This window comes from Giraffa tippelskirchi, chromosome 5 (assembly GCF_054371585.1).
Source record: "Giraffa tippelskirchi isolate mGirTip1 chromosome 5, T2T-mGirTip1v1.2.pri, whole genome shotgun sequence".
Taxonomy (NCBI): Eukaryota; Metazoa; Chordata; class Mammalia; order Artiodactyla; family Giraffidae; genus Giraffa; species Giraffa tippelskirchi.
In genome coordinates this window covers 175,988,669-176,016,115 of record NC_137279.1, presented here as the reverse complement: position 1 = coordinate 176,016,115, position 27,447 = coordinate 175,988,669, and the positions used below count along the sequence as shown (strand labels likewise).

Sequence of the window (27,447 nt, the reverse complement as noted above, 5' to 3'; positions counted from 1 at the left end):
GTCCCTGGATGACGGCACAAAATCTCTAACATACTCTCACCCCAAATGCTAGTTGTTCAGTCGCAAAATCACGTCCAACTCCTTGCAACCCCATGAACTGCAGCACGCTGGGCTTCCCCATCCTTCACTATCTGCCCGAGTTTGCTCAAACTCAGGTCTGCTGAGGATGCTATCTCATCCTCTGCTGTCCCCTTCTCCTCTTGCCCTCAATCTTTTCCCAGCATCAGCTTCTTTTCCAATGAGTCAGTTTTTTGCATCAGGTGGCCAAAGGATTGGAGCTTCAGCTTTAGCATCAGTCCTTCCAATGAATATTCAGGGTTGATTTCCTTTAGGATTGACTGGTTTGATCTCCTTGCTTTCACGTTTTCCCAGGATCTCTGCTACCATACACACTTGGCCCATCATTCCACCACCCCAGCATAGAGCACATAACACGATGCATCACAGGGAAAAGCAGCCACAGAAGGCTTCTTCATACAGTCCTGAGAGTCAAACTCTTCCGGGGTGCCTCCTCTCTGCCAATGGCTCTTCTGAGCCCCCAGCAAGCACCAAGATCTCAGTCTCAGTTTCACAATCCATAAAATGGGGCCACACTAACCTGCTGGCAAGGTGGCCAAGTACAGAAGCAGCCTAGGATAAGGATAAAGACATCTCCGCCCCAGCCAGGCTGTCCTCATACCCGACTTGGACTGCCCTTCTCTTTCCTCAGTGATAGCTGTGCTTCCCACAAATTCCATCAATCCTTCACAGAGCACCACTTCATTCAAGGACAAAAAACATCCCCAGACAGCTAAGAAAGCCTGAATATAACCAAGAAGCTGAAATCTTCACCTCCTGCCAAGGACCCTAAGGGGAAATGGAACTGAAAACAAGCTGAACCCCAGAGGCACCACCCCACTCCTAGACTCCAAGTGCCTCGTTACCAGGAAAGGTAGGGATGACGAGGAAAGGAAAGTGTCAGGGAAGCAGGGAAGAGTGAATCACTACTCTCCCGATGACCACAGTGGTCCAAGGGGAGTGGCAGACTTTGTAAAAAGCCAACTGCTGGGCCCAATGTGTACCTGCCTTAACCACTGAGAAGACCTATGCTTTCCCTAAGCAGCCAGTATAGAGCACCAATGATCCCCAAGCTCCTGTCCCAGCAGTGCCTGCCGCTAGCCAGGGCCCTTACCTCTGTACAGAAAGGAGTAAGCTGTGGATGGACTACGGGCTGGACATACATGTGAAAGGTAGACTCAATCTCCATGGTCCGGCCATTTAGCTTCAGGATGGGGAACTCGATGATTTCCTGGAATGGCAAAGGCACAGAAAAGGAAGAATCAGTTGTTTTTTCCTAAACTAACCATCTCAAATAACTCCGAATCAAGAATGGAGGAGTGTTTTGGACTCATTAGCTCCTGCCAGGTCAAACCGAAGATGCTGAGTGAGAAGATGCCAGCTCAGTTATAATCCTGACCCTCCCAGTGTTAACATCCTCACAGGTTCCAGGGACCCGACACACACTCCACCCTCACTGTCTCTGGGAAGGGGAAGGAGACAGTGGGAGCATCTGGCCCAGTTTCCCCCTACCCCTGGTTCTCCAGCAGGGGTCTGCTCACTCCAGCCCCTAAAAGGAGAACCCCCTTCCTCCTGCCAGGGTCCCTTCCCTGGAAGGGGCCTAAGTCTCCAGTCATATAGATAACCAGCCATCAGACTAATGCACAGATCTCTGTGCATGAAGTTTAAACAGAGCCAATGAGTTTTGTTAGCTTTTACAAAAAAAAAAAAAGAGCGAGATAAGCAATAAATAAAGTCAAAGGAGCCAAAGACGATACTGAAGAGAAGGAGAAACCTGAGTAAGAGTATTAAGAGCTAGTGCCTCCCACCTTTCTCTCAGGCAGCACATCCACCCCTTAGCACCGCCACCCCCCACTCCAACCCAATTGCTTAGCCAGCCCTCCCCAGTCCGCTGGAACGTAATGGAAGAGAACGAGGAGGAGTGACAATTTGTTTGGTGTCTCTAAGATTAATTTGTCTCCGTTATTTAATAGAGATGCACAGCACCAAGGTCCTGGTGTGCAAACAGGCTTGCAGCATGCCGACTGTGCATCCCACCTCAAACATCGCTCCGGGGAAGGGAGGAACATGCCGGAGTGGGGGGAGAGGGCCAGAGAGAGCACGCACGCGCTGGAGAGATGAGGGAAAGCCAGGAGAGAGAATAAAAAAAATTATTGCTTTTTAATATTCAAAAACAGTTTGCAAAATTTAATCAAAGCAGAGGAAAAGCTAACATTTTTACCACTTTGACATTTTTATTAGCGCTTTCATAAATTTTTAAAACATGAATGGAATTAGTTTACAACACACCAAAAAAAAAACTGCCCTGAAAACATCTGGAAGAGACAAATAGGAAATAATAAAAAAAATAAATAAAAGCAAAATCCTCCGAGTAAAATTAGCATGTGAAAGAGGCCTCCACTGCAGAGACAGGAGGGGGGCTTTGCCCACTCAGTGGCCCCCGCAGTCAGCTCCAGCGGCATCCTTTCCCCAGGTCGCCCGTTCTGCTGAGGACCTTTCCAGCATCACTAAAATCAAGGCAAATTGGTTCTCTCCAGGGACAGCCCAGAGAAACAACACAGAAGCCGCTGACACCTGACTGCACTCAGGAAATAGATGAGCGGGGAGATGGAAGGAGAAATGGCCTGTCTCCCTGATATTCCAGGGGAGCCTGGTGTCTCTCCACCAAACACACCTGCTCTATGGGATTCGTTTTTCAAGCATCTTTATCCAACAGATCACAGCAGGACTAGAGACCAAACCAAGGCAGCCAGATTTCATGACTGAGAAATTCAAAGCTTCTGGCTGCCTGGGCTCCCTGGACTGCCCCAAGGATGGGGAAGCTGGCAGGAGCCCCTAGAGACAGGAAAGGCGGAAGAACTGTAAGACTGAGGCAGAGAGGGGCGGAGAGGAGGCCCAGGCTGCTGCTTAAACTAAGTGATGCCTCCTCTCCTCCCAGAGTACCACGAAGTAGGCCAGAGAGGAAAGCTTGGCTCTGAAAAACAAAACACACACACACACACACACACACACACACGGTACACACTGATCCCCTTGAAAAATCAGATACCCAATATTTCCAGGCTCTAACTCTGAGGTGGGGCTCATCTGAGTTAGGCTCGTTTTTGACATATCCTTCCTCTGCCACTAAGTAGAAGAAACACTTCCCCAACGGAAAGACCTCCATAGCCTGGTGAGTTTGGCAGCCCTGGTGTCTAAGGAAACAAATACAGCCAGCTCCTCACTAACAATGTTAGCTGGGCCCACAATGAAATTTAACCTGTGACACAACTGTACTTTTCATTTAAACTTTCATTTGGAGAGAAGCAGTGTTTGGAGACCTGCAGTTTGTCCTGCTAATAAAGACAAGTGTTGGGACCTTTAAGGATGCCATTCATCTCTGGCTTTTATTAAATTCAATTTTCTTAAGCCCATGATACATTATGAAATTAGGAGTTGACATTCCTCTGGAAACAAAAATATCTATCAAACATAAATAGAAAAAAACCCCTCTATTACCAAGAATTTATGGCTTAAAGTTGATCTCTTTCCACTTTTTTACAAGCACATGGTTTGTTTTAGAGATCTGAAATGTTATTATAGATCTAGAATTTTATTAGTATTTATTGTAAAATAGTAAGCGCTTCAGCTCCCGCTCTGACCAGCACCAAGTCAGCATTCCCAGTAGATACTCTTAAAACTTGGCCTTTGGGTTTCCCTGCTGCAGCTCAATCCTTCCTGCCACTAGCTTCCTCACCCCTGGGGAAATGGAGCCAACCTAAGTGCTCACACTCAAAATCAGTCTCCCAGAGAGGGGGAACAAGCCAGCCTTGGCTCTGTATGAAGAGGGGTAACCCCTCTGAAATGTCTGCGGGCCAGCATGCAGCAGATTGGACCTATCCTAAACACCTCTCCAACGTTGTTTGGCCATCAGCCAAGCTTTCTCTCCAAGACCAAGAACAAGGCCAATCTCAGAACATGACTTTGCAGGGGTCCTACCTCAGCACCACCATCAGCTATTGTAACAACGACCTTACACACTGGCATATTCTTTTGAGCCACAGAAGATGCAAAAGAGGAACTTCTGACAGAAGACCCTTTGGGGAGTTAGAACAAAAAGGACCTCACTTAGCTACTTCTAACCTTTCCATATTGCCCAGACAAGCCCAGAACCTCAAAGCACTATTCTCAACAGCCCATTCATGGAAGAGAAGCCCCAGTCTGTACCAGCTGACAAAACTCTGCAGCCTATATACCTGGGGTAGGCCAAACACTTCACGAGTTTTCAGCTGATAATGATCAGAGAGGGAACCCCAAAGCTATAGGCTGATCACATTCATTCCACCCAAAGCTTATGAAGATGTTCCTAAGTGCCAGCTTCTAGGGGCAGCTGTTTGGATCATGAACCTGTTATTCCTGCCCTTCGTTCTTTGCCCTCCCTCAATTTCCTCATTCCCCTTGGAAGTTTTTTTAAAAGGAACAGCTGAGTGTCTGCTTGTGTAAAGGCAGCATCATGAAGGAAAGAAGAACTGGTTTGTATTTAACAGCCCTCTTTTCCAGCCCTAATAGTAATTTCACAATTCCTTACTTCTGTATGATGTTTGCACCCAATTAAATTACCTAAGCATCTACTCTGTACAGGACTCTGGTCAGGTGTGGGAGTGCGATTTAGAGATAAGATGTGGTCTGCTTTGGAAAAGTACATGAACCAGAGAGCAGAAAAGTAAATGATGAACAATGCACTACGAGAAGTATCTTAATGGAGCAACATACCCAGGGTTATGCTTTTTATTATATGTTTTTAAATACATTTTCTTATCTTACCCTTTTCAATCCTGGAAGGTTAAGTCATATTGTCATCATCATCAGGTCATAAACCAATACTATTAAGCACCTACTATTTACCAGGCAGGGGCTGGGTGTAGACACAAAGGCAAATACAATGCGATGTGTCTCCTCTCTCCAAAGTGCTGGGAGCCTGGGCAAGGAGTAGTGAGGGGCTGGCCCCAACACCTTCAGAAACAAACACAAGATGGAATCATTTTATTCTTTCTATTGTTTACTATGCGGCAGACAGTTAGAACTGGACATGGAACAACAGACTGGTTCCAAATTGGGAAGGAGTACACCAAAGCTGTATATTGTCACCCTGCTTATTCCATGCAGAGTACATCATGCAAAATGCTGGGCTGGATAAAGCACAAGCTGGAATCAAGATTGCCAGGAGAAATATCAATAACCTCAGATATGCAGATGAAACCACCCTTATGGCAGAAAGTGAAGAAGAACTAAAGTGCCTCTTGATGAAGGTGAAAGAGGAGAGTGAAAAAGCTGACTTAAAACACAACATTCAAAAAAACGAAGATCACGGCATCTGGTCCCATCACTTCATGGCAAATAGATGGGGAAACAATGGCAACAGTGACAGACTTTATTTTCTTGGGCTTCAAAATCACTGCAGATGGTGACTGCAGCCATGAAATTAAAAGATGCTTGCTTCTTGGAAGAAAAGCTATGACAAACCTAGACAGCATGTTAAAAAGCAGAGACCTTACTTTGGCGACAAAGGTCCTTCTAGTTAAAGCTACAGTTTTTCCAGTAGTCATGTATTGATATGAGATTTGGACCATAAAGAAAGCTGAGCTCTGAAGAATTAATGCTTTTGAACTGCGGTGTTGGAGAAGACTCTTGAGAGTCCCTTGGACTGCAAGGAGATCCAACCAGTCAATCCTAAAGGAAATCAGTCCTAAATATTCATTGGAAGGACTGATGCTGAAGCTCCAATACTTTGGCCATCTGATGGGAAGAGTAGACTCATTAGAAAAGACCCTGAAGCTTGAAAGATTGAAGGCAGGAGGACAAGGGGACAACAGAGGATGAGATGGTTGGATGGCATCACTGATTCAATTGACATGAGTTTGAATAAGCTCTGGGAGATGGTGAAGGACAGGGAAATTGCAGTCCATGGGGTTGCAAAGAGTTGGACACGACTGAGTGACTGAACAACAACAGAGGTGGCAGACACTCTGCTAAATGGGCAACAGGAATGACGACATTGAATCTACCTATCAATTCATGAAATGGGAATCCCTATTAGGCCTATTTTACAGAACAACTAAGACCCCAAAAGCAGTTGTCACTTGCTCAAGGTTGCACTGCTAGTAAGGGACAGAGCTGGGACTCCAAATGGGGAAAATGAGACTTAAAGACAGTAGGACTAACAGCTCTCAAAATCTGAAGGGTCAAGAAAGATCTGATTCTTCTAGTCTGAAAGACTGTCTTTAAGGAGCTCAGTGCTCTATCTCCTAAGAAGAAAGACTGTTCTTGAGTTATAAGAGCAATGAATGTGGACCATCCAGGCAGGAAGTCCTGCAGGATTCCAACTGAAAAGCCTCCACTACAGCTGCAGGGACATGCATAGTGCTGGGCTCTGTGCTCAGGGAGGGTGAGAACTATGAGCCTTCAGTCTGCATCTCTAGCACCCAGGTCTGTTCCTGTGTAGGCCCCACTCTCAGCTTTTGGTAAGTAAACACATAAAGGGGCTGATAAATGGCAAGAAAGAAGCCAAGGGCATGCCTCTAACAGGAAAATTCTGTTTTCACAGAGTTCTCCATAGGACCAGACAGGCGAAGTGATCTACCTAAGGTGACAAGATGGGAGGTAGCAGAGCCAGGCTACAAAGAACTTTCTTTTTTTTTTTTTTCAAAGAACTTTCTACCAGATCCCCTGCCTCTCATCTCCCAGCCTCCCTCGACTGCTACAAACCACCCACATCCCAGTTTTCTGTGTGCCTGGGACCAGAGATTCCTGGAGCAGAAGTATGCTAAAATTAGGACAGCTGGTCACCCTACACCATCTACCGCTACCTGCACTACTAGGTTGTCCAAGGGCAGAGCACCACAACCCCGGAAAGCTAGTCTGCTGATGATGGACGGGAACTAGCCACAACTTGACAACTAAGCACAAAAGCCTTAGAACTTGGATTTCTCCAAGTACCCATGGTTCCAAACCTACTGTATCTGCTATCTCACTCAATAAAATGCCAGCTGTAAACATTTTTTTTTAAGGGGAAGGAAGACAGAGAGATAAAAAGGAAGCACCAAGCAAATATTCTTTTACATTTTTCAGTAGAAGTTTCAGTTGGAGCAAAGATTTCAAATGCAGCTACTTTCTAATTGCTTAAGTAGGAACCCCAGTGATTCTCGTTATAAACTGAAGACAAAACTGCAACAGCATTTCAAATGAAATTTCACACCCACAATCAGTAGATTATAAGAAATAAATGCATAGGTTGCTTTTGGTGTATTCAAACTCCCTTAAGCTAAAGTGTCTGCAGTGATAAGATTATATTCAAAGATACAACAACAAAAGGATTTTAAGCAGAAGGACTTTGGGTTAGGCATTTTTTGACAATGGGACACACGGTTTAATAGTGTGGCATTCTTACAGACCTTTTCTCCAAAGCACAGATTCTTCTTTGCCTTCAGCCAATCTTTCTATGGTCCTCTCTGAAATGAGCAGATCATTTTTTATGGCTCCCCCTTCTCAACCTAGGAACTGGCATTCCCTCAGTTTACAACTAATCTATGCCTTCTCTTCACCCACTGACTCAAAGTCCAAAAAGTGTGCACTCCTGCACAAAAGGTCTGACGAAATCCAAAAGCAACATCATGACACGACAAGGCAGAAAAAAGCGGTACCTAGTGAAAACATGGATTTTATCCAGACAAAGATTTTTGGATAAAAGTTTCACGTAAAGGCAGGACCTTTCCTTTCTCTCCAAGAGATCAAGGAGCCTCTTGACCACAAGGAAGAGGGGAAGTTGAGAGGGAGAAGGGAGAAGGGAGGCTGCACTGGATAACGAAGGGACCGTAGTTGACTTAACAGTTTCTCCTTTGGGGGGGGGGAGGGAGACATTTTATGCACAAGGAGCTTATTTCTTAAACAAACACTCGTGGTTTTGATTTACACCACAGCCTGCTCCTAAATAATTTATGGCGGGTTAAATTTATTGCCAAGCCCTGGCTGGCTGCAAATTCGAATTGCCAAATAATTAGATTTTAGGGCAAAGCTTATAAATTACCCGTCGATTTGTCCGGACTTGTTTGTCAGTTGCTTTGTGCTTCAGGTCATCTTTGGCATTTGGCTGTTTGGGTTTTAATTGCTGATTTACACTTTGACAGATGAGAGCTGATGCTCGAAGTTTCAGGACAAGGAAGGGTAAAAAATTGAAGCTGTACAAGGCTGATTTTTCACCTACACGTCCGTCTTCACCCATTCCCATAGACCCCAAAGCAATTAAAATATAGAAAAGAGGCTGAAGATAGAGACTGCTATTCTTTACATGGGGGGGGGGGTGCAAACTGAATTATAATTCAGATTTTACTGAAATCTGAATTTTAAAAAATATGTAATACCAATAAATGAAGGAGACCAAAAATCTTAGAAACTACATCCTCACCCAGGGGTGTACAAGCTGGTGTCTACACACACATGACTCTGAATCAGGCTCAGTTCAAACATCTTCAGATACTTAATTGTAAATAACTTCTGATATTAGTGGCCTCTGTGAAGCTGACCCTTCCGGGCAGCAAACAACCAAATGATTTCTTTGTAGCTACCTGTATACCTACATTTGTCATGGAATTAATTTAAACAAATCTCAGGTTGTGTGCAGGAGAGGTCCCCCAGGGGCAGCAGTACAGGAGGGCATAGAAGTGGAAGGGCTCCAAATTCAACTTACCATTCTAATGGAGGGAAAAAACCTCTTTGTATAGTGCTGTGGCTCCGTCTACATGTTGATAGAGGACCTGCAGGCTCTCTTTATGCTCCCTAGAGAAGGAGGGCCTGCCTCCCAGCCACCTGCTGTACCCCAATAGCTTACTATGAGGCCATGAGTCAAAATAATATTAGCAGTAATTCTCCTAACAAGAGCTGACACATATAGCTATTACATGCCAGGCACAGTTCTAAGCTCTTACATTTTATCCTCCCAATAGTCCTATAAGATTGGCACTATTATTAATCTCATTTTGCCAATAATGCCAACTGAGGCATACGAAGTACAAGTAACTCGCTCAAGGCAGGTCATACTGCACCACATACTGGTGGCGGACACCAGACTCAGATCCAGAGGGTCCATTTCTGGAGTCCCTGCTCCTAAGCACTCTGCTATACTGCTTCCCATAGAACAGCCTCTGCCTTGGTTTGCCTCACTTTGAGGGGAGGTTGAGAGTCCACATTCTGGCACCAGGGCACATGCTGCAGCCAAAGCCTGTTCAGCTAATCACCCAATAGGGTGGGGAAAGTTATGTAACACACAAGATGAATCAGAGGCTTGGTTTGACAAAGCCCATTTTTTCCAATCAATGCAAATACTGCACTGAAGACCCACTAGTCAGGAGTGAAGAGGTGGGGCTGAGTAACAGGTGATCAAGACAGACCAGGCCCACTCAGGCCAAGAGCAGGCTCTGGCCAGGCAACTAGGAGAGAAGCCCAGAGAGGCTGGTTGGGCTTCAGGAAGCCTTGCACAGTAATCCCCATTCACAGTCCCAGGGGCCGCTAGTCTCTTCATAGAAGACAGCATCCCCCAAGGGAGCTTCATAGATCCCCTTCTCTCTATGTGTACCCAAAGGCCAGGAACCAGGCCAGGGAAACAGTTGTGCTGCCATTACGGCAGACTTTCAAAATCACTGACCAGTAAGCAAGTGACACAGACTGACATCTTGTCCACACTGCCCGAACACTTCTCTCGCACACTGGCTCATAGGAATCCACATCTCCATAAGGCAGGCAAGTATCACTGCCATATTTTATAGATGAGAAAGCTAAGGTGGTCAGTGACTTAAAAGCATGGTCCCTTGCAGGCAGCATAAATTCCCATCTCCTGGGAATTTATGAGAAATACAAGTTCCTGGCCTCCAATCCAGACTTTCTAAATCAGAAACCCTGAGGGTGGGCCCAGCAATCTGTGTTTTAAAAAGCTTCCAGGTAATTCTGAGATTTGCTGAAGTTTGAGAACCACTGGTGGAGTAGAACAGTGTTTCTCAGACTTCAAGTTACCTGACATCTTGTCAAACTACATTCTATCTAATGCTGGAATAGGGCCTGATAACAGGCTTTCCAGGTGGCTCAGCGGTAAAGAACCCACCTACCAGTGCAGGAGACACAGGTTCGATCCCTGGTCTGGGAAGATCCCCTGGAGAATAAAATGGCAACCCACTCCAGTATTCTTGCTTGGAAAACCCCACGGACAGAGAAGCCTGGTGGGTTACAATCCATGGGGTCACAAAAGAGTCAGACACGACTTAGTGACTGAACAACAAGGGCCTGATATTCTGTATTTCTAACAAGATCCCAGGGGATGGGGATGCCACTGGTTCTCAGACCACATTTTAGCCAAGGTATAGTCTAGAACATCTGTGTGACTAAGTGCTTATCACAGAGACACTGACAAAAGAACATCAGAGCCCAGGATTCTTGGCTCTTAGAATAAACCCTTGCTCGGCCCACTTTCAAGCCCTTTATATCTGCCCTTTATATCTGCCAACCACTCCTGGCTTCTGCCATCAGACATTTCATTCTCCTGGCTGCAGAGATCCACAGTGGAAAAGCTGGCATGTCACATCCCAGAACTGTGTAGAGCAAGTTGACACATTTCTGTTGGGAAGCTTGCAAGAGGTCCTCCTGCCAAGGCAATGCCTGCTCCCTGCAAGAATGTGATCAAGACCCAGGGCATCAGCTACCCACAGGGCACTCATCATACTACTCTCTCCAGAAAAACATCTTCCTTCCATACAAATGAATCAAAAAGTGGGGCTGGATACCTCTCCAAGGAAGATCTCTCATTATAGACGAGCTTTCTTTATACCCCTGGTCCTGATTAACCAGATGCAGAGCAGGATCACAGCAATTCCTAAAATAGCCTGAGGCCCCAAGCTGGAGACACCTCACCACCTCCACATCGTACCATGAACTTCCTCTACGGCATTGTTCCTTCTCCTGGCATTGTTTCTCTGGTCATCTTACCTCTCTAGTGAAAGCTGCTGCTGCTGCTGCTAAGTCGCTTCAGTCGTGTCCGACTCTGTGCGACCCCATAGACGGCAGCCCACCAGGCTCCCCCGTCCCTGGGATTCTTCAGGCAGGAACACTGGAGTGGGTTGCCATTTCCTTCTCCAACGCATGAAAGTGAAAAGCAAAAGTGAAGTTGCTCAGTCGTGTCCGACTCTTAGCGACCCCATGGACTGCAGCCTACCAGACTCCTCTGTCCACGGGATTTTCCAGGCAAGAGTACTGGAGTGGGTTGCCGTTGCCTTCTCCACTAGTGAAAGCAGACCTTATCAAAATGGCATGCTTCCTCCCAGTCATCAGTCCCCACCTCCTCCATCCCCAACTACCAATCCCTTTCAGCTGATCAGTTGGCTTTTCATTCACACCTGCTAGTAATGGGGAGAGGTGGGGAGCACAGACTGTGATCAATACAGAGTTCCTGAACTCCATTTCAGACACTGCAATTTCAAGCCATGGCCCTCAGTTTATCACATTGGTAGAGCAAGATTCCAAGCTTTTCAGACAATTATCGTCCAATCCACCATCACCACCTACTTCCCAAAGGACCCGGTCAAACAGTTCATCAAACAGATCCCAGAGGAGTAAAGTAACTGCCTACATTACCACTAAGTTCACCTATGTCAGGCGTCCCTGACACGGGCCTTTAGTGCAGAACACTCCATTTATAACTGCCACAGGTTTCCACTCTCCACTCCTTACCAAATCTCTTAGCACCACTGACAACCAGGGCCCACCAGTACCCAAAAAAGCTATGAGTTACTAAAGAGCACGGTTCTCAAGCTTGTTTCTTTCCCAGCAGATCTAAGGGCTACAACACATAACTCTTCTCCATTCCCACCATCACCACCTTAGTCCAACCCACTAACCCACTTTCAAGTAATAACTCCTAACCAGTTTCCCTCTGCCCATATTTAACCCCTTAGAACACGTTCCCTTCCATTCCGTTGAACGCTGGATAACGATATCTACTTCTGTTTCCTCTCTTCCACTCAACAATATTCACACTTCCTTTTCTGGCTTGCCGATTTTACTTTATCAACCTTACTGTGGACTCTGCACTTCCTTTCCCTTCTGAGAGCAACATCAGCACCTCCCAGTGAGAGCCTCTGCTAGCAGTCAGCCTTCAGACAAGTCCTTGGCTGGAACGGCCTCCCCTGGAATAGACACCAACCAGGGCACTGGAACAGTGGAACTCACACAACAGACATTTACTACCATGGACCAAGATCTCCTGCTGGCCACTACAGACAGGGGCAGGGTCTAAACAAGCCCATTCCAAGGCAGTTTTACTTCAAGTGAAGAGCTTCCATAATGCTTGACTTCCCCTCCAGAGTACTCCTCCCTCCTTTCTGATTCTCCCAGTACCTAACCAGGCTTCGCCCATGGCAGCACTCAACACACACAAACCATCTGTGCCTGTCCTAGCCTGTTCACCCTTCTGCTGCAGACCTGTCTGCCTGGGGGGTGGGGGTGGGGGTGGGGTTGGCTAATGTCAATCTAGGAACACTCTTGTTCCAGGCTTTTAGGCAATGACTCAATTTTCACAGCTAGAGCTCAAAACTCATCACATAAATGTATGACTGTGGGGGCTTTTTAAGTATTGTGAATACCTAGGATAAGGGGATAAAAAATAATCATTCCAAAGCATCTTAATCAAAATGACGCAGGATCCTTTTTCCCAACAAGACACAGAGATGGAGGAAGCATCTCCTAATATCAGTTTTCCTCCTGTCAGACAACTGATTCTGGTCTACAAAGTAAGAAATGTAATCAACAGAGGGGAGAGGAAAAACAAGACAGGACGGGGGCAGGGAGAAGTGAAGTGAAGCCCAAAGACCAACCCTAAATGCTCCTCAGGATTTCACTCCCCCTCCCCCTTCCCAACGTACCAGCTTTCTTTCTGTGGCTGTGTTACCTGTTGCTGCTGCTCAGACAGACAGCTCATTTTGTCCCCATCTCCCACCCTCTCCAGTCTGTAGCAAGTCATTTCTCTCCTCCTGCCTCTTCATTAATCCTTCCCTCCTTCCTTCTGTTCTCAGTGTTAAGTCAGCCAGCCATTTATCTGTTTGAAGGGTATAAACCTCCCCAGTCTATGGAAGGAGGTCTTCCCATGGGATGCCTAGCAGATTCAGATCCAAACTGCCAGTACTGGGAGCAGGGGGTGGGGGGTGATGTCGTCCCCTAGCCCTTGCCTCTCCCTAGAGACCTCACCGCCCAGCTCAGTGCTGCTTTCTGGGGCAGCTCCCTGACAATGCCTCAGGGCCTTAGCTCACATATTTCTATTTGACCCTTACCTTTCTGCCTCTCACACTTTTATTGCCTAAAATTCTCTTAAACCTTTTGTAGCCTTCATAGTCTCATTGATGTTCTTGAATGTGAAAAATACCATATCAATGATACAGACAATCCTACCAGCCAAATGGTGAAATCATTGGCTGGGTTCTGGGACATCCTTGGCGGTCCAGTGGTTAGGACTTAATGCTTTCAGGGCCTGGGTTCAATCCCTGGTTGGGGCCTGAAAGATCCCGCAAGCCACATGGCATAGAAAAAAAAAAGAAAAAAAATTGCCAGTTCAAAGTCTTCATTCTCCCTCTCCCTCATTTTCAACATTCACACAAGAAGCTTGCAATCCAACTCAGTTTTTTCATATTTTGGTCAGTTGGTCCTGGCACATTCTGTGAGCACCTTCTTTCATTTCTGCTACAGCAGTTCTGAGAGCCCTCGGGTCCACTTGGCACTCTTGACCTCCTGACTTTCCCTTAGTGGGGAGCTATGCGACCCCTCCAGAAGCAAGGCTGACCGGTCCCCTGCTCTGTGCGCCCACCGTGCCAAGTACTCACCCAGGCAATGGTGGTTATGCTCCTTGACTATGAGCTCCTTGAGGGTAGGGACCATTTCTTGTTTTTATATCCTGGCATCTAACACAGAGGTTGAAGTTTTTATCCAGAGAGTAAAAAGAGGCTTCTTCATTGCCTCTAAAGTGGTTACCATGAAGTCCTCCCCATTCCTTTACAGACTTGGTTGGTTTTGTCATGTCCAACAAAAACCTTAAAAGGCAGCTCAGTGTCACTGTTAGTTTACAGTCCCTGATTTCATTCACCATTCATCAATGGCCCCATTCTTTAGAGCTCTTCCCCACCACCAACCTTAGCCCAGCGTCTAAGAAAATCTGCATTCCAACAGCTGTCTCAGCCCTGGAGAGGCCACCAGATAATAACAGGCTAGGGGAAATGTCTCCTGATTTGCACTAAATTACGTGGTTGATTTTGTTACCAGTGACCCAGCACTTCCGAAGGAAAGTTCCTGGTCCTACCCCCAGGCAACTCCAGAGCCTAACTACACACTATGGCAGCTTAAAGGTATAAACCCTGGGGAAGGTAGAGAAGCAGACTGAATAGTGCAAATAAACCCACTTGGACTGTACCTCTGCTATGCCAAACACACAGGAGAGCACCACCACGCACCAGTGCTCCGCTCCCCGAGATGTATGTTTTACTTTCACATTGCTATGTCTGCTCCAAATAAAGGAGGGCCGTTTGGCTTTCACGTGAAGTTTCAACAGGGCCAAGACCCGGACACAGCAAATGCTTGTTCCCATTCAGGGAGCACTAGTGAGGAGCCACAGTGAGAGCCTTGGGAGGCCCATCCCGATGAGGGACCACCAGGAAACTGCAGCCTGTGGAGGGGGGGCCCAGAGAGGGGGCAGGGGAGGCACCACATTTATGGAAGCAGCAACAAAAAGGACAAACGGGCCTGGTGGGCTGCCCCATTCCCACCCATCACTGGCCACCAATAAGGAATTCATTTATAGTGACCCTGGAAGAAGAGATGTGCTAAGCAGACATATAACTAAAAAGAAAGGCAATAATTGGTCTGATGGGCAGGGGAAAAATTATTCCAGGAGTTGAGAGCCTATGCAAGAACACTTACGGCTCACACAGTCATCATAACTCAGCCCCCTCAAGCATTTTGTGCTCTGCTTATGGTGTTAACTTTAATGTCTTAACATATAACACCATCCGCACTAACACAAAATATTACACACGCCAGATGAGGCTGAGTTATAGTTGCTGTGGGAAGCGTAACTTTGAATTTCCTGATTTTGGTGCATTTAATCTCAACCATAATGTTACATTAACGTCGGTGTTGCATTTCATTTCCCAGTTTAGAAGACTAGAATAGCGTCAGCGCCTTCGCCTGTCTGAACAGAAAAAGGAGGCGGACTGACTGGGGCCATGGGCAGATGGACCGCAACCCAATAACTGGGCCCTCCTGCTGAAGAGCCTGACCCAACCCCTCCCACTTGGAGGAACCTGGACCAGGACGAGTGAAAGGCAAGGGAGGGGTGAGTTCTTTCTCTAGGGAATGACCTTTCCATCCATTTGTAAAGTGCAGGAACCAGGAGCAGAGAAGGGAAGAAGCTGAACACAGAGCAACAGCAATGAGCGTGTATCAGGTGGGTCGGGGGGTGGGGGGGTGGGTAGAGGGGTTAGGGGCCTCCTGCTGCTCAGCCTCGAATGGAGGAGGAGGAGAGACCAATACAATGTGATTTATAGGGATTGTAATCAATTTCCTGTGAAGTTTTCCAAAATGTCTCTTTCACAAGACTAATAATGAGGAGTCAGCTTCAAATCACACCAAAAATCCACCAAATGCCCCTCTTCTATATTATCCCTTCTCCTGTCACCATCAACCCTCCCTCAAACCTGCCCTCCCCAAATAACCCAGCATCTGGACAACTTTCTATAAAAAAGAAATGCCTTTACTCATAGTTCTAACTCAAAATGCAGATGGAGTCTCTTCAAGGTTTCCTTAAAAAAAAAAAAAAAAGCCCCTGTGGACAAAGAGCAAACACTAGAAAACCTCAACCCCAAAGGTCATTTTTCTCCAAAGTTATGGGCACTTGAATACAGATGGGAAGGAAAACAGTCAGTGGGGCTGCTGCGGAGCAGCGAGAAAAAGACTGCACCTTGGGTCCTGACGGAGCCTGATGGACAAACTCAGGGAGGGAGGGGAGGTGGCAACCAGAATGCGTGCTCCCAGACAGGAGCGCTGGGTTACCCCTCCCTGGCCATCTGGACAGCCCAGGTTACTTCCTCCTCCCCACGTGTTGTGGCCTACACCTCATTTTCCTCACTTACATTTGCTTCGGGCTTTTCTGAACACTGAGGTGGTGAGAGAACTTGCCCCCAGGTTAAAGCGGCACAATTAAAGTTCCCACCAAAGCTTTCAGGCTGCTCCCTGGGCTTCGGGGTCACAGCCACCATCATTTGATGCACATCCACACCAAAATGAGCAACGTGAACTCTTGCTGGTTGAGGACAAGGCAGTCACGATTCTCAACCAGATAAAAACCTACTTTCACATCGAGAAACAATTCCTGAAGCAAGAAGAAATTGTATACCTCACATTCTGAGTCTCTAAAACATGGTAATCCACCTAACTGGAAAAGATATTTTCAAATGAAAAATAGTCTCATATTCAACCTATACCTCTCAATCTGAATCAAAACATATAAAACAAAATGAGTGCAAACACCAGAAAGGTGAAAGCCTGTTACTGGCAAACCAACCATTCCAGTTTCAGCAATCTGAACAAAGTACAAAAGTAAACAGCAAAAATTATGACAAATGGAAAGTACAAAATGTTTTACCACATTTACAATCAGTATGGTTAAGTACAACTGTGCTTGTGCCTGTCCATTTGTATGGTGGCAATCCTTTTGGATAGTCCCTACAAGCTGACTCAGGGACTTCCGAATGGCAGACACAGATGAGAGAAATGAACCCCACGCCAAGCCTCCAGAGAGGCCCTGGTCCAAAACTTGTTCCTGCCTCCTACAACAAATGAGGGATATGACACACTCCCAGAAGAATCAGAAGGGCACTGTGTTCAAGCGTTCTCGAGAGTTTAACTCTCGGGAGCCAGGCAGAAGAGGAGCTGGGGTGGTTCTGATTCACAGTTCAAATGCATCCCCAGGAGGCATGCAGACCTTGCCCATGAAGTATCTCTGTCAGGTGGACAGTCACCAAGCCACTAGGGAGGGCTGACCTAACCTGTACAACATACTCAAGTTCTTTCACTGTCATGTCTAGAAGTAGACATTCATCCCAAATCTCAATCTTTCCTGCTCCCATTCAAATTCTTTTTTGTCTTTATTAAAATGAAGAGCAAGTTATTATCATACTCCTTGGAACAACTCCTTCCCAATCTGGACAAAAAAATCAGTCACTAAAACTATATTAATTTTTTTTTTCTAAATCTTAATTTTTGTGCCTTTAATGATTTTTGTTCCTCTTATCCTAAGCTTCTCTCCAATTCCTTCACTAGCCATGTTGACCAAAAGACCTAAACAATGTAGAGGCTATAATGAGAACCTGACCTGTGAAGAGCTCAGTGGAAGGACACTGTTATCTGGGACTGACAACTTTTCCAATCCATCTTCCAACTTTCTCTGAATCCTGTCAGGACTCCACCACCTGCAAACTTTAGGGAAGGTTTTTTTGTTTGTTTTTAAAGAGAGAAAGAGGAGGTCTTTAAGTTGCCAATAACAGTAAGTCTCAAGTCACTCTGAGCCACCCATCCCTTTCCTGAGAGCAGTCTGGTTCAACAACAGAGCTGTCTGGCCCCAAACTTACCTTCCTACCTGTTGATCACAGCATTGTAGAGACCTAATGAAGTAGAGATGTGTTACATTTATCACTTGCCCTAGATCCACTCAAATCCATCACTATGTCACAGCAAGAAGTTAGATTGATCTGACAGGATTTGCTCTTCTTCACAAACCCATGTAAGTTATTACTCAGTACTCTATGCTCTTCTAGCTGTTTGCTGATTGATTATCTGACGATCAGGTCAAGTATCTTCTCTGGAATCACAGTAAACTAACGGGTCTATAATTTCCAAGATCATTCGTATTCGCCTTTTAAAGATAAGCAAGACAGCAAATGCTTCTTCCTGAGTTCTCTACAGCAACAGCTAATGCTTTGCTAATAATGAACCAGGGCAGCCAATTCCTTAAGTGCCCTTGGAATCACATCACCAGGGTTCATTGACTCTGGAGATAATCTTTAATCAGGCTCAGATCCTGGTGAACAGCAGGAAGCCTGAGCTCAACCTGGGTCCAGAAGGTTTCTTCCTTCCTGGGAAGGAAGTTGGTGATACAAGTGATTTAAGTCTGCACTGCATTACATTTTCAGCACTGCAATAAATTAATAAAAAGAACAAAAAATTAAAAGAACAATGTCCTTGAAAGAGAAATGAAAGGTAATACTGACAGACCAAACTGAGACATGAATCAAGCTTCATCTTCAGTAACATTGGCAGAACCCTCTGTAGGACAAGAGAACCAAGCTACATCATTATCTCAGCATATAATCTAACTGAAAAGTTCAGAAACAAACATACACGGGCAGGTGTCAGGAAGCAGAAAGCAGGAAATGTCATCGAGAAGGTACCCAGCAACCATGAGGCTTCAGAAGAGGGCTGAATCCTGTGCAATAAGGATGTGTTAAGATTTTTAGACTCAGGTCCTGCTTGGGCATACTCAGTGACTGAAATCATCAGCAAGGGAGATATGGCATATTGGGGTATGGCTCCCTGATTCTCAACTCCAGAGAATCTACATAACCAAGACTCCCACCCACCACCCAAGCACACCCATCACAGAATCTCCAGTAGGTTGGGGAGGTGGAGAAGATGACTCTACAACATGAGTAGGAGCAAGGGGCTGAGAAAATAAGTGGCTCAGGCAGCTCCCAGGCCGTCCTCCCTTTCGCGCAAAGTTCCTTTCCCCAGGACGCTCTCATACAGCTCCTGTCTTCTCAAGCCTCAGCAGGCCTGCTTTCAGTCCTTTCCCAAAGTAGACCACTACCTTAAGGGAGAATAGGAAAGAGAGGAGTAGGGGAAGGTAAAAGCGTTGTGGTATCTGCTTTATGAAAAATAATCTCCTATCTAAAGATAGAACCCTTTCCTGGGAAAAAACCAACCATGAGAAATGAACCCAGTTCGCCTCTGCAGGGACCTTCTTGCCTCCCAAGTGCCTGCTCCTACCATCCTCTTCTCCTCCTCTAACTACTAAAAGCTACTCCCAGACCAACATGTCCACACATCCCCAAATCACACACCTGATAATCCAGCCCTACAGGGAAGAGTTACAGTTCTAGAGTCAGGCATACCCAAGACCCCCACACTGGGGGCTGCCATATCAGCCCCCAGGCACATCCCCAAAGCAAATACCAAGCACTCCAGTATCACACATGCACAAGTCTCTTGCTGCTAATCCAAGTTTCCTAGCAGCACTACCTTAAAAGGTAAAAGATCCCTGAACACAGCTGGTAATTAACTAAGAAAAAAAAAAGCAGGAAATTTTCCTTTCCAACAGTCCTACAATTGTTGTTTGAGTTATCAAATGCTGTGTAACAAATCATCCCAAAACTTAGTGGCTTAAAACATCAATAATCATTTATTCTCTCACAGTTTTTATGAGCCAGGAATTCAGGAGTGGCTTGGCTGGTCAGTCAGACTCAGGGTCTCTACTGAAGTTGAAGTCAGATGTCCTCTGGGGTTGTAGTTATCTGAAGGCTTGACTGGGGCTGGCAGATTCACTTCGAGACAGGGTCAGGAAACATGACTAGCAAGTTGGTACTGGCTTTTAGCTAAGTCTCAGTTCCTGTACACATGCCCCTCTCACCAGGGCTGCTTGAGTGTCCTCAAAGCATGGTGGCTGGCTTCTTCCAGAGCAAGTGATCCAAAAGAGCAAGGTGGACTGCAATGCTTTTTATGACACAGCCTCACAAGTCACACAGTGTCTCTTCCACTCTACCCTATTGGCTATACAGGGCTAGCTCTGATTCAGTGTGGAAGGGGAACTACCACAGGTAGGAACATTGGGAGGCAAGGATCACTGCGGGCCATCTTGGAGGCTGACTAACACAGTATTCCTTAAAAAAACATGCAGCAGCAGCAGCAGAAGGAAGAAGGGAAGGGAAAGGAGAGAGGAAGGATGGGACAGAAGGAAATATTTTGATTCTCAAAGGCTGAGACCAGAGAGAAACAGCGTGCTCAGTTGTCTCCAGAGACCTCTCAGGTCTAACCTCACCCTAGGATGCCTGAGTCAAGTCTTGCTTCTTAGGCAAGAACTCCAGGTGTGTAGCTAAAAGCCAAGAAGACAAGAGAAAGTGCCTCTGCGTCGCAGATAGCCAGTCTCTCCTCCCTCCCTCCTTGCCCACCCCACCTTTGCTGAAGCAATGACGCAACAGTTACCTGAGGATGAATCTGTGGCTTGTCACACGTGGCCTCAAAGTCCAGCACTAAAAAGTAGTGATACCTCTGGGGAGGGAAGGACATCATTGCCGCCATGGATGCGCCAAAGCTGTGGGCCGCCAGCTTTCTGGTGGATATGGAGCAGAACTCCGGAACACCACAAGGAGAAAACAAGTGAGAGCCCAGCACTTTTCTTGCTCTTGAAAGCAAATATGAAGAAAATCGAGCTGCTCCAGTCTGTAAAGGTGCTAGCATTGAACATCCAGAAGCATCTAAAACTTAGGGGAGGAAAGTTAAAAAAAAAAAAGAAAGGAAAAGAAAGAGAAAAAAAAAAAAAAAGAACAGAGTCTGGGTTACTCCCTCCCACCATGGCCTGTTCCGTCTCGTCTTCAGGAACATTCACACAACACGAACCACTCCCCAGTGTTTCGGTGCCCCCTTTCTAAACCCCAGTATTCAGGACTGAAGTTCAAGACCCTAAACACTGTCCCCCACAGCATTATGACAGCTCTGAGTCTCCCAGACCATCTCAAAACAAGATGCAGCACTGGCCTTGATCCTAAGTGGAGCGCTGAAGTTCAAAAGAGAGGAGACACAAAAATGCTGTGGTCACTTCTCAGGTGGCAACAGTTAACATTAAAGCTAAGTTTCCCAAAGTAACCCGAGGTGCCCCCATTGCACAATCAGTCCTGTGAGCTAAGGAGACTCAGACAAACAGCAGAAAATGCCCAGGATTCTCTCCTCAGCTCCATTTCCAGCCACTTGCCCCTGGCGTTCCTTTCTGTATCTTGACGTCTCCATATACCCGACTCCCTTCTTCCAATTGGAAAGCAGGCACAGTCATCAGTGAGCTTGCTCACCATAGTCTGGTGACTCCCCAGCCCCCAGACAGTAAGTGGCACCCTGGGGGAATGAATGACGCCTGCAGAGCACAGCTGGCAACAGCCTCGGCCCTTTCCCTCCCCTGTCTTTAGACTCTCTACTAGAGGCCTTGAATGACTGCAGGACTTTTTTAAATAGGGAAGAAAAAGAGAAAACCCAGATGTGGCAGTAATGGGAGCATTGCTAAAAATCTAGTAAAGTTTTCTGAGTGAACATGTGCAAAAAAAAAAAATCCAAATCACTTTTCAAGTTTTCCTTTAAATTTGCAGAATGTCTGCTCCTTAGAAGGCTAACGAAATATAAAAATCAAAGCCTAAGTTTTACTCACAAATAACTCAAGCTTCCTTAAAAAAAAAAAAAAAGAGGAATAAAGCAGAAAGTTTGTGTTTTTCCCATTTCATACCCAATACTCAAATTCCCTCAACTTTAATCCTCAAAGTTAAACAAGAAATCTTGCTGCTCAAGATGGAAACAGCCACAGTTCCTAAGCTTTCTGAAGCCCCATTCTGACAAATCCAAAAGCTTGTCTCTGAAAGACTGCAGTGGGCACTCACTCCCTGCTGTAGCATGGAGGAGGCCAGCAGCCCGGGAAGTCCAGCGCACCCTCAAGGCAACGATGTTATTACCACCTGAGCGAATACAGACAATGCCAAGTATTATTTCTCATCCCGGCTCTCCTGCGACATACAAACTGACCTACAATAACTTGCCTGCATATTTATATGCTGGTGTGGGTCCACAATTTCCCTATTCCTACAGTGAGAGCCAATGTAGAACTAGGACTGAAAAGTATTTTAAGTTCTTCATGATCCCAGCACAAGCACAGTGCTTGTTTTCACCATGGCTTCACAGCCTCTCCAAAAATGCAGCCCGATCCCGCAGCCCAGATCCGGAGCCTGAGATAGACAAAGGCTGGCTTGAGTTTCATTATGGAATCCCTTGGAAAGGCAAACGGGCCAACACTCCTTTGAAAGCTGGAATCCAAAATAACTCTTCATGTCACCCACTCCTGAACAGTACTGGAAGCCTTGCTGACATGGGAAACACCAGTCTGCTCAGTTCAAAGTCCTCAGTGCCTTAGAACTCTTCTCTAAGTCCTCAAAGTCAGGCCATGTATAAGTACTTTTGAAAGTTTTAATGTTTTCCAGTATGTATACATACTATGTAAAGTGTTTATGGTCAATCAGACCCAATTTGCCAAATACTGCAGGCAATTAAGCATCGTGATTAAGGAGCACTTCTGGGTTTGAATCCTGGTTTTACCACTTACTTGCTTGCGCATGGCACCTTGGGTAAGTTCTGTTCAGTTCCTCACCTGTAAAATGACAATAGCAGCTCCTACTCCTTAAATGAGAGTGAAATGAGAGCAGGGTTTGGCACATAGGGCTCAATAAGTATTAGTTTACCATTATTACTATCATCCTGTTGGGTTATGCCCACCTGGCCAACCCAGGACCCCCATACTTTCAGCCTATAAACCCCATGCATAAGGCAATCTCAGAGAGTAACATCAACATCTTCTGCACCCCCAGGCTGCCCTAGACCTCCGATACCCTATACTATACATGCCCTATTCCCTGCCATGGACAACACATTGATAGCCAGAGGTCCTCACAGCGGCCAACACTTACTTTCTCAACTGATTTCATCCACATCGAAAAGTTTCTCTCTTGTAAAAAGTCTTTGAAGGAAATTCAAAAAAGAGGGGATCTATGTATAAATATAGCTGATTCATTTATCTGCTATATAGCAGAAACTAACAACACAGTGTAAAACAACTGCTGCTGCTGCTGCTGCTAAGTCGCTGCAGTCGTGTCCGACTCTGTGCGACCCCATAGACGGCAGCCCACCAGGCTCCCCCGTCCCTGGGATTCTCCAGGCAAGAATACTGGAGTGGGTTGCCATTTCCTTCTCCAGTGCATGAAAGGGAAAAGTGAAAGTGAAGTCGCTCAGTCGTGTCCGACTCCTAGCGACCCCATGGACTGTAGCCCACCAGGCTCCTCCGTCCATGGGATTTTCCAGGCAAGAGTACTGGAGTGGGGTGCCATTGCCTTCTCCGTAAAACAACTACACCCCAATAAAAAAATAATTTTAAAAAATTAAAATTAAAAAAAAAAAGCCTTGAGAGCAGACAGTAGACCAGGCCTCCACATGTATGCAGTCACTGGGTTCCACACTTCCCTTACTTCTAAAAATCCAGTTCAACTCAAGTCAAGGAAAAGAGGGCAGCTCTTCTCTTCCTACAAAATTCAATCTAATAGCTTTAGAGCCATTAATTGTGGAAGAGGAAAGTAGAAGTCTCCATCAGCTGCAGTGGGAGAAACAGAAGTGTGTGTGTGCTGGGGGAGGCGGGGCGGGGGGGGGTAGGTATCAGCATCCATAAAGAGGCAGGAAGGTGCGATGCAGCATGCCACAGCACCAGTGGGGTCTGAAGGGCATCCATTGGGAGAGAGGGAGGAGCAGCCTGATGTGGGAGCCACAGGTAGGTAAAAGCAGCACCCAAGAGGGGAAAGGGCAGTGACAACAATGGGAGATTAGTTACATACAGAGGGACTGATCCAAAAGGGGACTGCATTAAGGATAATAGGACCAGGTTTCTCACTGTTAGAGGGTGAAATCAAAATACGGAAAGGGAAAAACATCTGTATATCAAAGTGGAACTGGAAATATCTTCAAATGGAATTGGAGTTGAACTCAAGGTTTCTGACATATGTTATAAAAATAAAGCTAGATGTAAATGTGAGGAAGAGTATATATCTACACACAAATATATACACACATGTATATATATTTTCTAGCTCTGTTTACTGAAGGGCCAGGGAGAAACAACACTCTTTGGAGAAATGGCCGATTCCAGGGCTACGGCAAAGGAAGTACAAGATGAGCTTAGAACATCTTGTGCCAGAAAGCAGGGAGACACTCAAAAGGATGCAGAAGCCAACTTGAAGGGGCTCCCACTGGCAAGTAAATAATATTAATGGATTATTATGCACTGAATAAAAAAAGGAAACCATGAGGCCTTAAGATAAAAATAAATGAATGAATAATTTTAAAAGTTAAAGTTTGGCAAGGGAGTTCACATAGTTTCAAAGTATCTACCCACAGAATGCTTATTAACAGGGAGTAAGTTTACAGTGCCGAAACCTAGCAGACATCACCCCAATCCAGTGAGCAAAATGAACATCATCAATAATGGGATTAATCAAAATCATGTATCACATGATTGGATGCAATGAGAAAATCAAAGCATCATTTCTGTGATATTTCTATCAAAGATGCATGAAATGAAGTGCAAATCACTCAGTCATGTTTGACTCTTTGAAACCCCATAGACTGTACAGTCCATGGAATTCTCCAAGCCAGAATACTGGAGTGGGTAGCCTATCCCTTCTCCAGCGGATCTTCCCGACCCAGGAATCGAACCAGGGTCTTCTGTATTAGATGCATAACCTGAATCTAATCATGAGAAAATACCAGACAAACCCTAAATGGGAGACAGTCTACAAAATAACCAGCCTGTAATCTTCAAAAGTATCAAAGTCATGAACATCAAGGAAATTTTACTGGGAAAAGTCTACAAGAGATTAAATAGACCTGGTAACTAAATGCAACGCAGGATTTTGAACTGGATCATTTTGCTACAAAGACCATTATTGGGACAATTGACAAAACTTGAATGGCGTTTGAGGATTAAATGGAGGTAACATATCAACATTAATTTTGATGGTTGTGCTATGGTTAGGTAGGAAAATGTCCTTGCACGTAGGAAATACATGCAAAGTATTTAGGGTGACAGAGTGTTAGGCAACTCAACTCACAAACAGTTCAGGAAAAAAAAATTCTTTGTACTCTACTTCTAACTTTATATAAATCTGGCCTATTTCAAACTTCAAAAAAAATTTTTTAAAGCCATATGCAATGTTATTAAAAAAAAAAGCAACAGGGAACAGTACATGAAGGAGCCATAACCCCGTACTGGCTACAGAAGGTAGGTTGCCCGGAGACTGGCAAAAGCCAGCCCTCAATGCACAGTCTCCATCCTAAGTGCCCCCACCCAGTGCCCCCTCACTGGGCACTCCTGCCACTGCTAGCACCTGCTCCGGAAACACCCCTGCACTCCCTGCAGAGGCGCCCCACCTGCCCATCTACCCGCTGACATCTTAGGGATTTCCCCTTTCTGTGGATGTCTTTATACTTCAGTCACAAGTCTGCAGAATATAAGTCGACAACCTATATCATCAACCAGGACTATGCGAATCTAGTTGACAGGTGGAACTCAAAAGGAACCATTTATGTTCTCTGTATATCTATTTGCACACCAGCTTTCACCCGAGACCAAGATTTACACACATTTACTCTGACACCCATTTCCTTCTCCTAGCAAATTAAAGGTAGTAAGTAGCCTATGGCAAAGAGGAAAATGAATGATTCTCTCTCCTCAAAATAAAGGGACCAGCCTCCCGGTGGGGCAGGGGAGGGGAAAACAGCCCAATTCGGAGGCGCAGACCCGTGCCACAGCCCCTGGAGGACCATCTCTGGGCAGAGTATTTACACAACAGACACAATGGCTCCTCTGCAGCCATTACTGTCGGTCAGGTAAATAACGCATGTGCCAAAACACACATTTAATGAGGGAAATAATATGCCTTTATAAAAAGCCTCAATCCGTATTTACCTGAGAGACCAGGGAAGCACCAAATCACCAGATTAGTGGAACCACAGAGGAGTCATTCTGGTGTCTTGGGTAAATAGACATTTTATAGCCTTCCATTACTGGAGGGGGAAGGAAGGGCGAAAGGAGGGGGCCATCCTTTAATATCCACATGCAGACCAGGGGAGCCCGGGAGAGAGAAAACAAGAGAAGCCCATCATGAAATATGGGGTCCACTCCCACCCCACCTCCCCATCCACTTGGGATATCTCTGGAGAGGGTATGGGTTTGTACCATCCCTGGACTCAATCCATTCCTTAAAAATCCAGACTGGGGAGTTCCCTGGTGGTCCAGTGGTTAGCACTTAGGGCTTTCACTGCTGTGGGCCTGGGTTCAATCCCTGGTCAGGGAATTAAGATTCTACAAGCCACACGTTGGTGGGTGGGCTGGGGGAGCCAGACTGGGAGGCAGAAGTGCATTCCAGAGAAAGCCCAGGGCACTGAGGCAGGTTCTGAGTCCAGTTGACTGGAAGCACGTGGGTCAGCCGCGGCATTCCCAGCACGGAGTCTCAGGGCAAGTCCCTGCCCCAATCTGACCTGCAACAGCACAAGTACTCGGGCACCTGAGCCACAGAGGCATCCTCAAGAACACAGTAACACCTGTCTGCAACTCATCAGTCACAGGCCCTGCCTCAAGCGGCTAAAAATAACCTGGGAAAAATATAAATAAACTGCATGCCTTCCAGAGTCATAATGTTCAGTCTAATGAATGCATTCTTACTGCTGGAGCACTTTCTGTGAAAATCACAGACTGTCAAAGGTGAAAGAAAACCTAAGAGGAGACACAGTCGAGTCAGTCAGTGAAAATGAGCCCCAGAAACAGAAAAGAACAGTCCAAGGTTCACAGAGCAAGTAAGGTTAAGAAGAGAACCTGGGACTCCCAAGTTCCAGTTCAGAGCCTCTGGCCGCTGCCCCAACACAAGCAGCAGGCACCAGCACCTGTCTCCCCAGCTTTTCTGCAGTCTCACAGTGGAGGCCAGCAGTCTGAGGGCTCGGCCTAGTCTGCTAAAGGTGGAACAAAGCTTGACAGACCTACAAAAGCCTGGAACCTCTACATGACTTCCCGATGGTCCCAAAGTAGGAACTCTAAAGCTGGGTCCTCATCTCAAACAAAACACTCTCCTCTGTACAACCCACCACCCTCTTGGCCTTGAGTTTCAGCTACTTCGGCTCCATGGCAAGGCTAGGGAGAATCTGTCCAACATCAGAAGCAGCTGCTAAACCCAAACTATCAGCAGAGCTAAAGTCGCTAAAGACCTTCGGAACACAAAATTCTGATGGCACCATCATGAGCCATAGGAGGCTCCCTCTCCCCTTCAATTAGCCCATCTCAGCCACTCAAAACAGCATAGAAAAAAGAAGTGCCTGTTTGTGATTTGCCTTCTGTTTGCTAACACTCAGCCACATCCAGTGACTTGGGCCAACTCCTCTAAGGGGCCAAGGCTGAGAAACCTCTCTTTGCAAAGACCTGTATGTCAGTTGTGC

At 46.0% G+C, this 27,447-nt stretch overlaps 1 protein-coding gene and 1 long non-coding RNA gene across 22 annotated transcripts in view; both read right to left on the bottom strand.

Moving 5' to 3' along the window:
* Positions 1–27,447, bottom strand: part of ERI3 (ERI1 exoribonuclease family member 3) — a 130,397-nt gene that overhangs the window by 94,838 nt on the left and 8,112 nt on the right. For 11 of the 21 annotated variants that reach the window (XM_081488795.1, XM_081488810.1, XM_081488793.1 and 8 more), the window contains 2 exons: positions 20,371–20,648; positions 1,172–1,288 (listed from right to left, as the gene is read on the bottom strand). In XM_081488795.1, coding sequence (XP_081344921.1) covers positions 1,172–1,288; positions 20,371–20,625 — 372 coding nt within the window. In that variant the 5' untranslated portion in view covers positions 20,626–20,648. The remainder of the gene's footprint in view (positions 1–1,171; positions 1,289–20,370; positions 20,649–27,447) is intronic. The other 10 variants (XM_081488803.1, XM_081488805.1, XM_081488804.1 and 7 more) reach the window with 2 other exon arrangements.
* LOC145505821 (uncharacterized) lies at positions 6,722–11,831 on the bottom strand. The gene is made up of 2 exons (XR_014053305.1): positions 11,358–11,831; positions 6,722–10,257 (listed from the first exon to the last, which is right to left on the bottom strand). It is a non-coding gene; the product is annotated as an uncharacterized LOC145505821 (long non-coding RNA).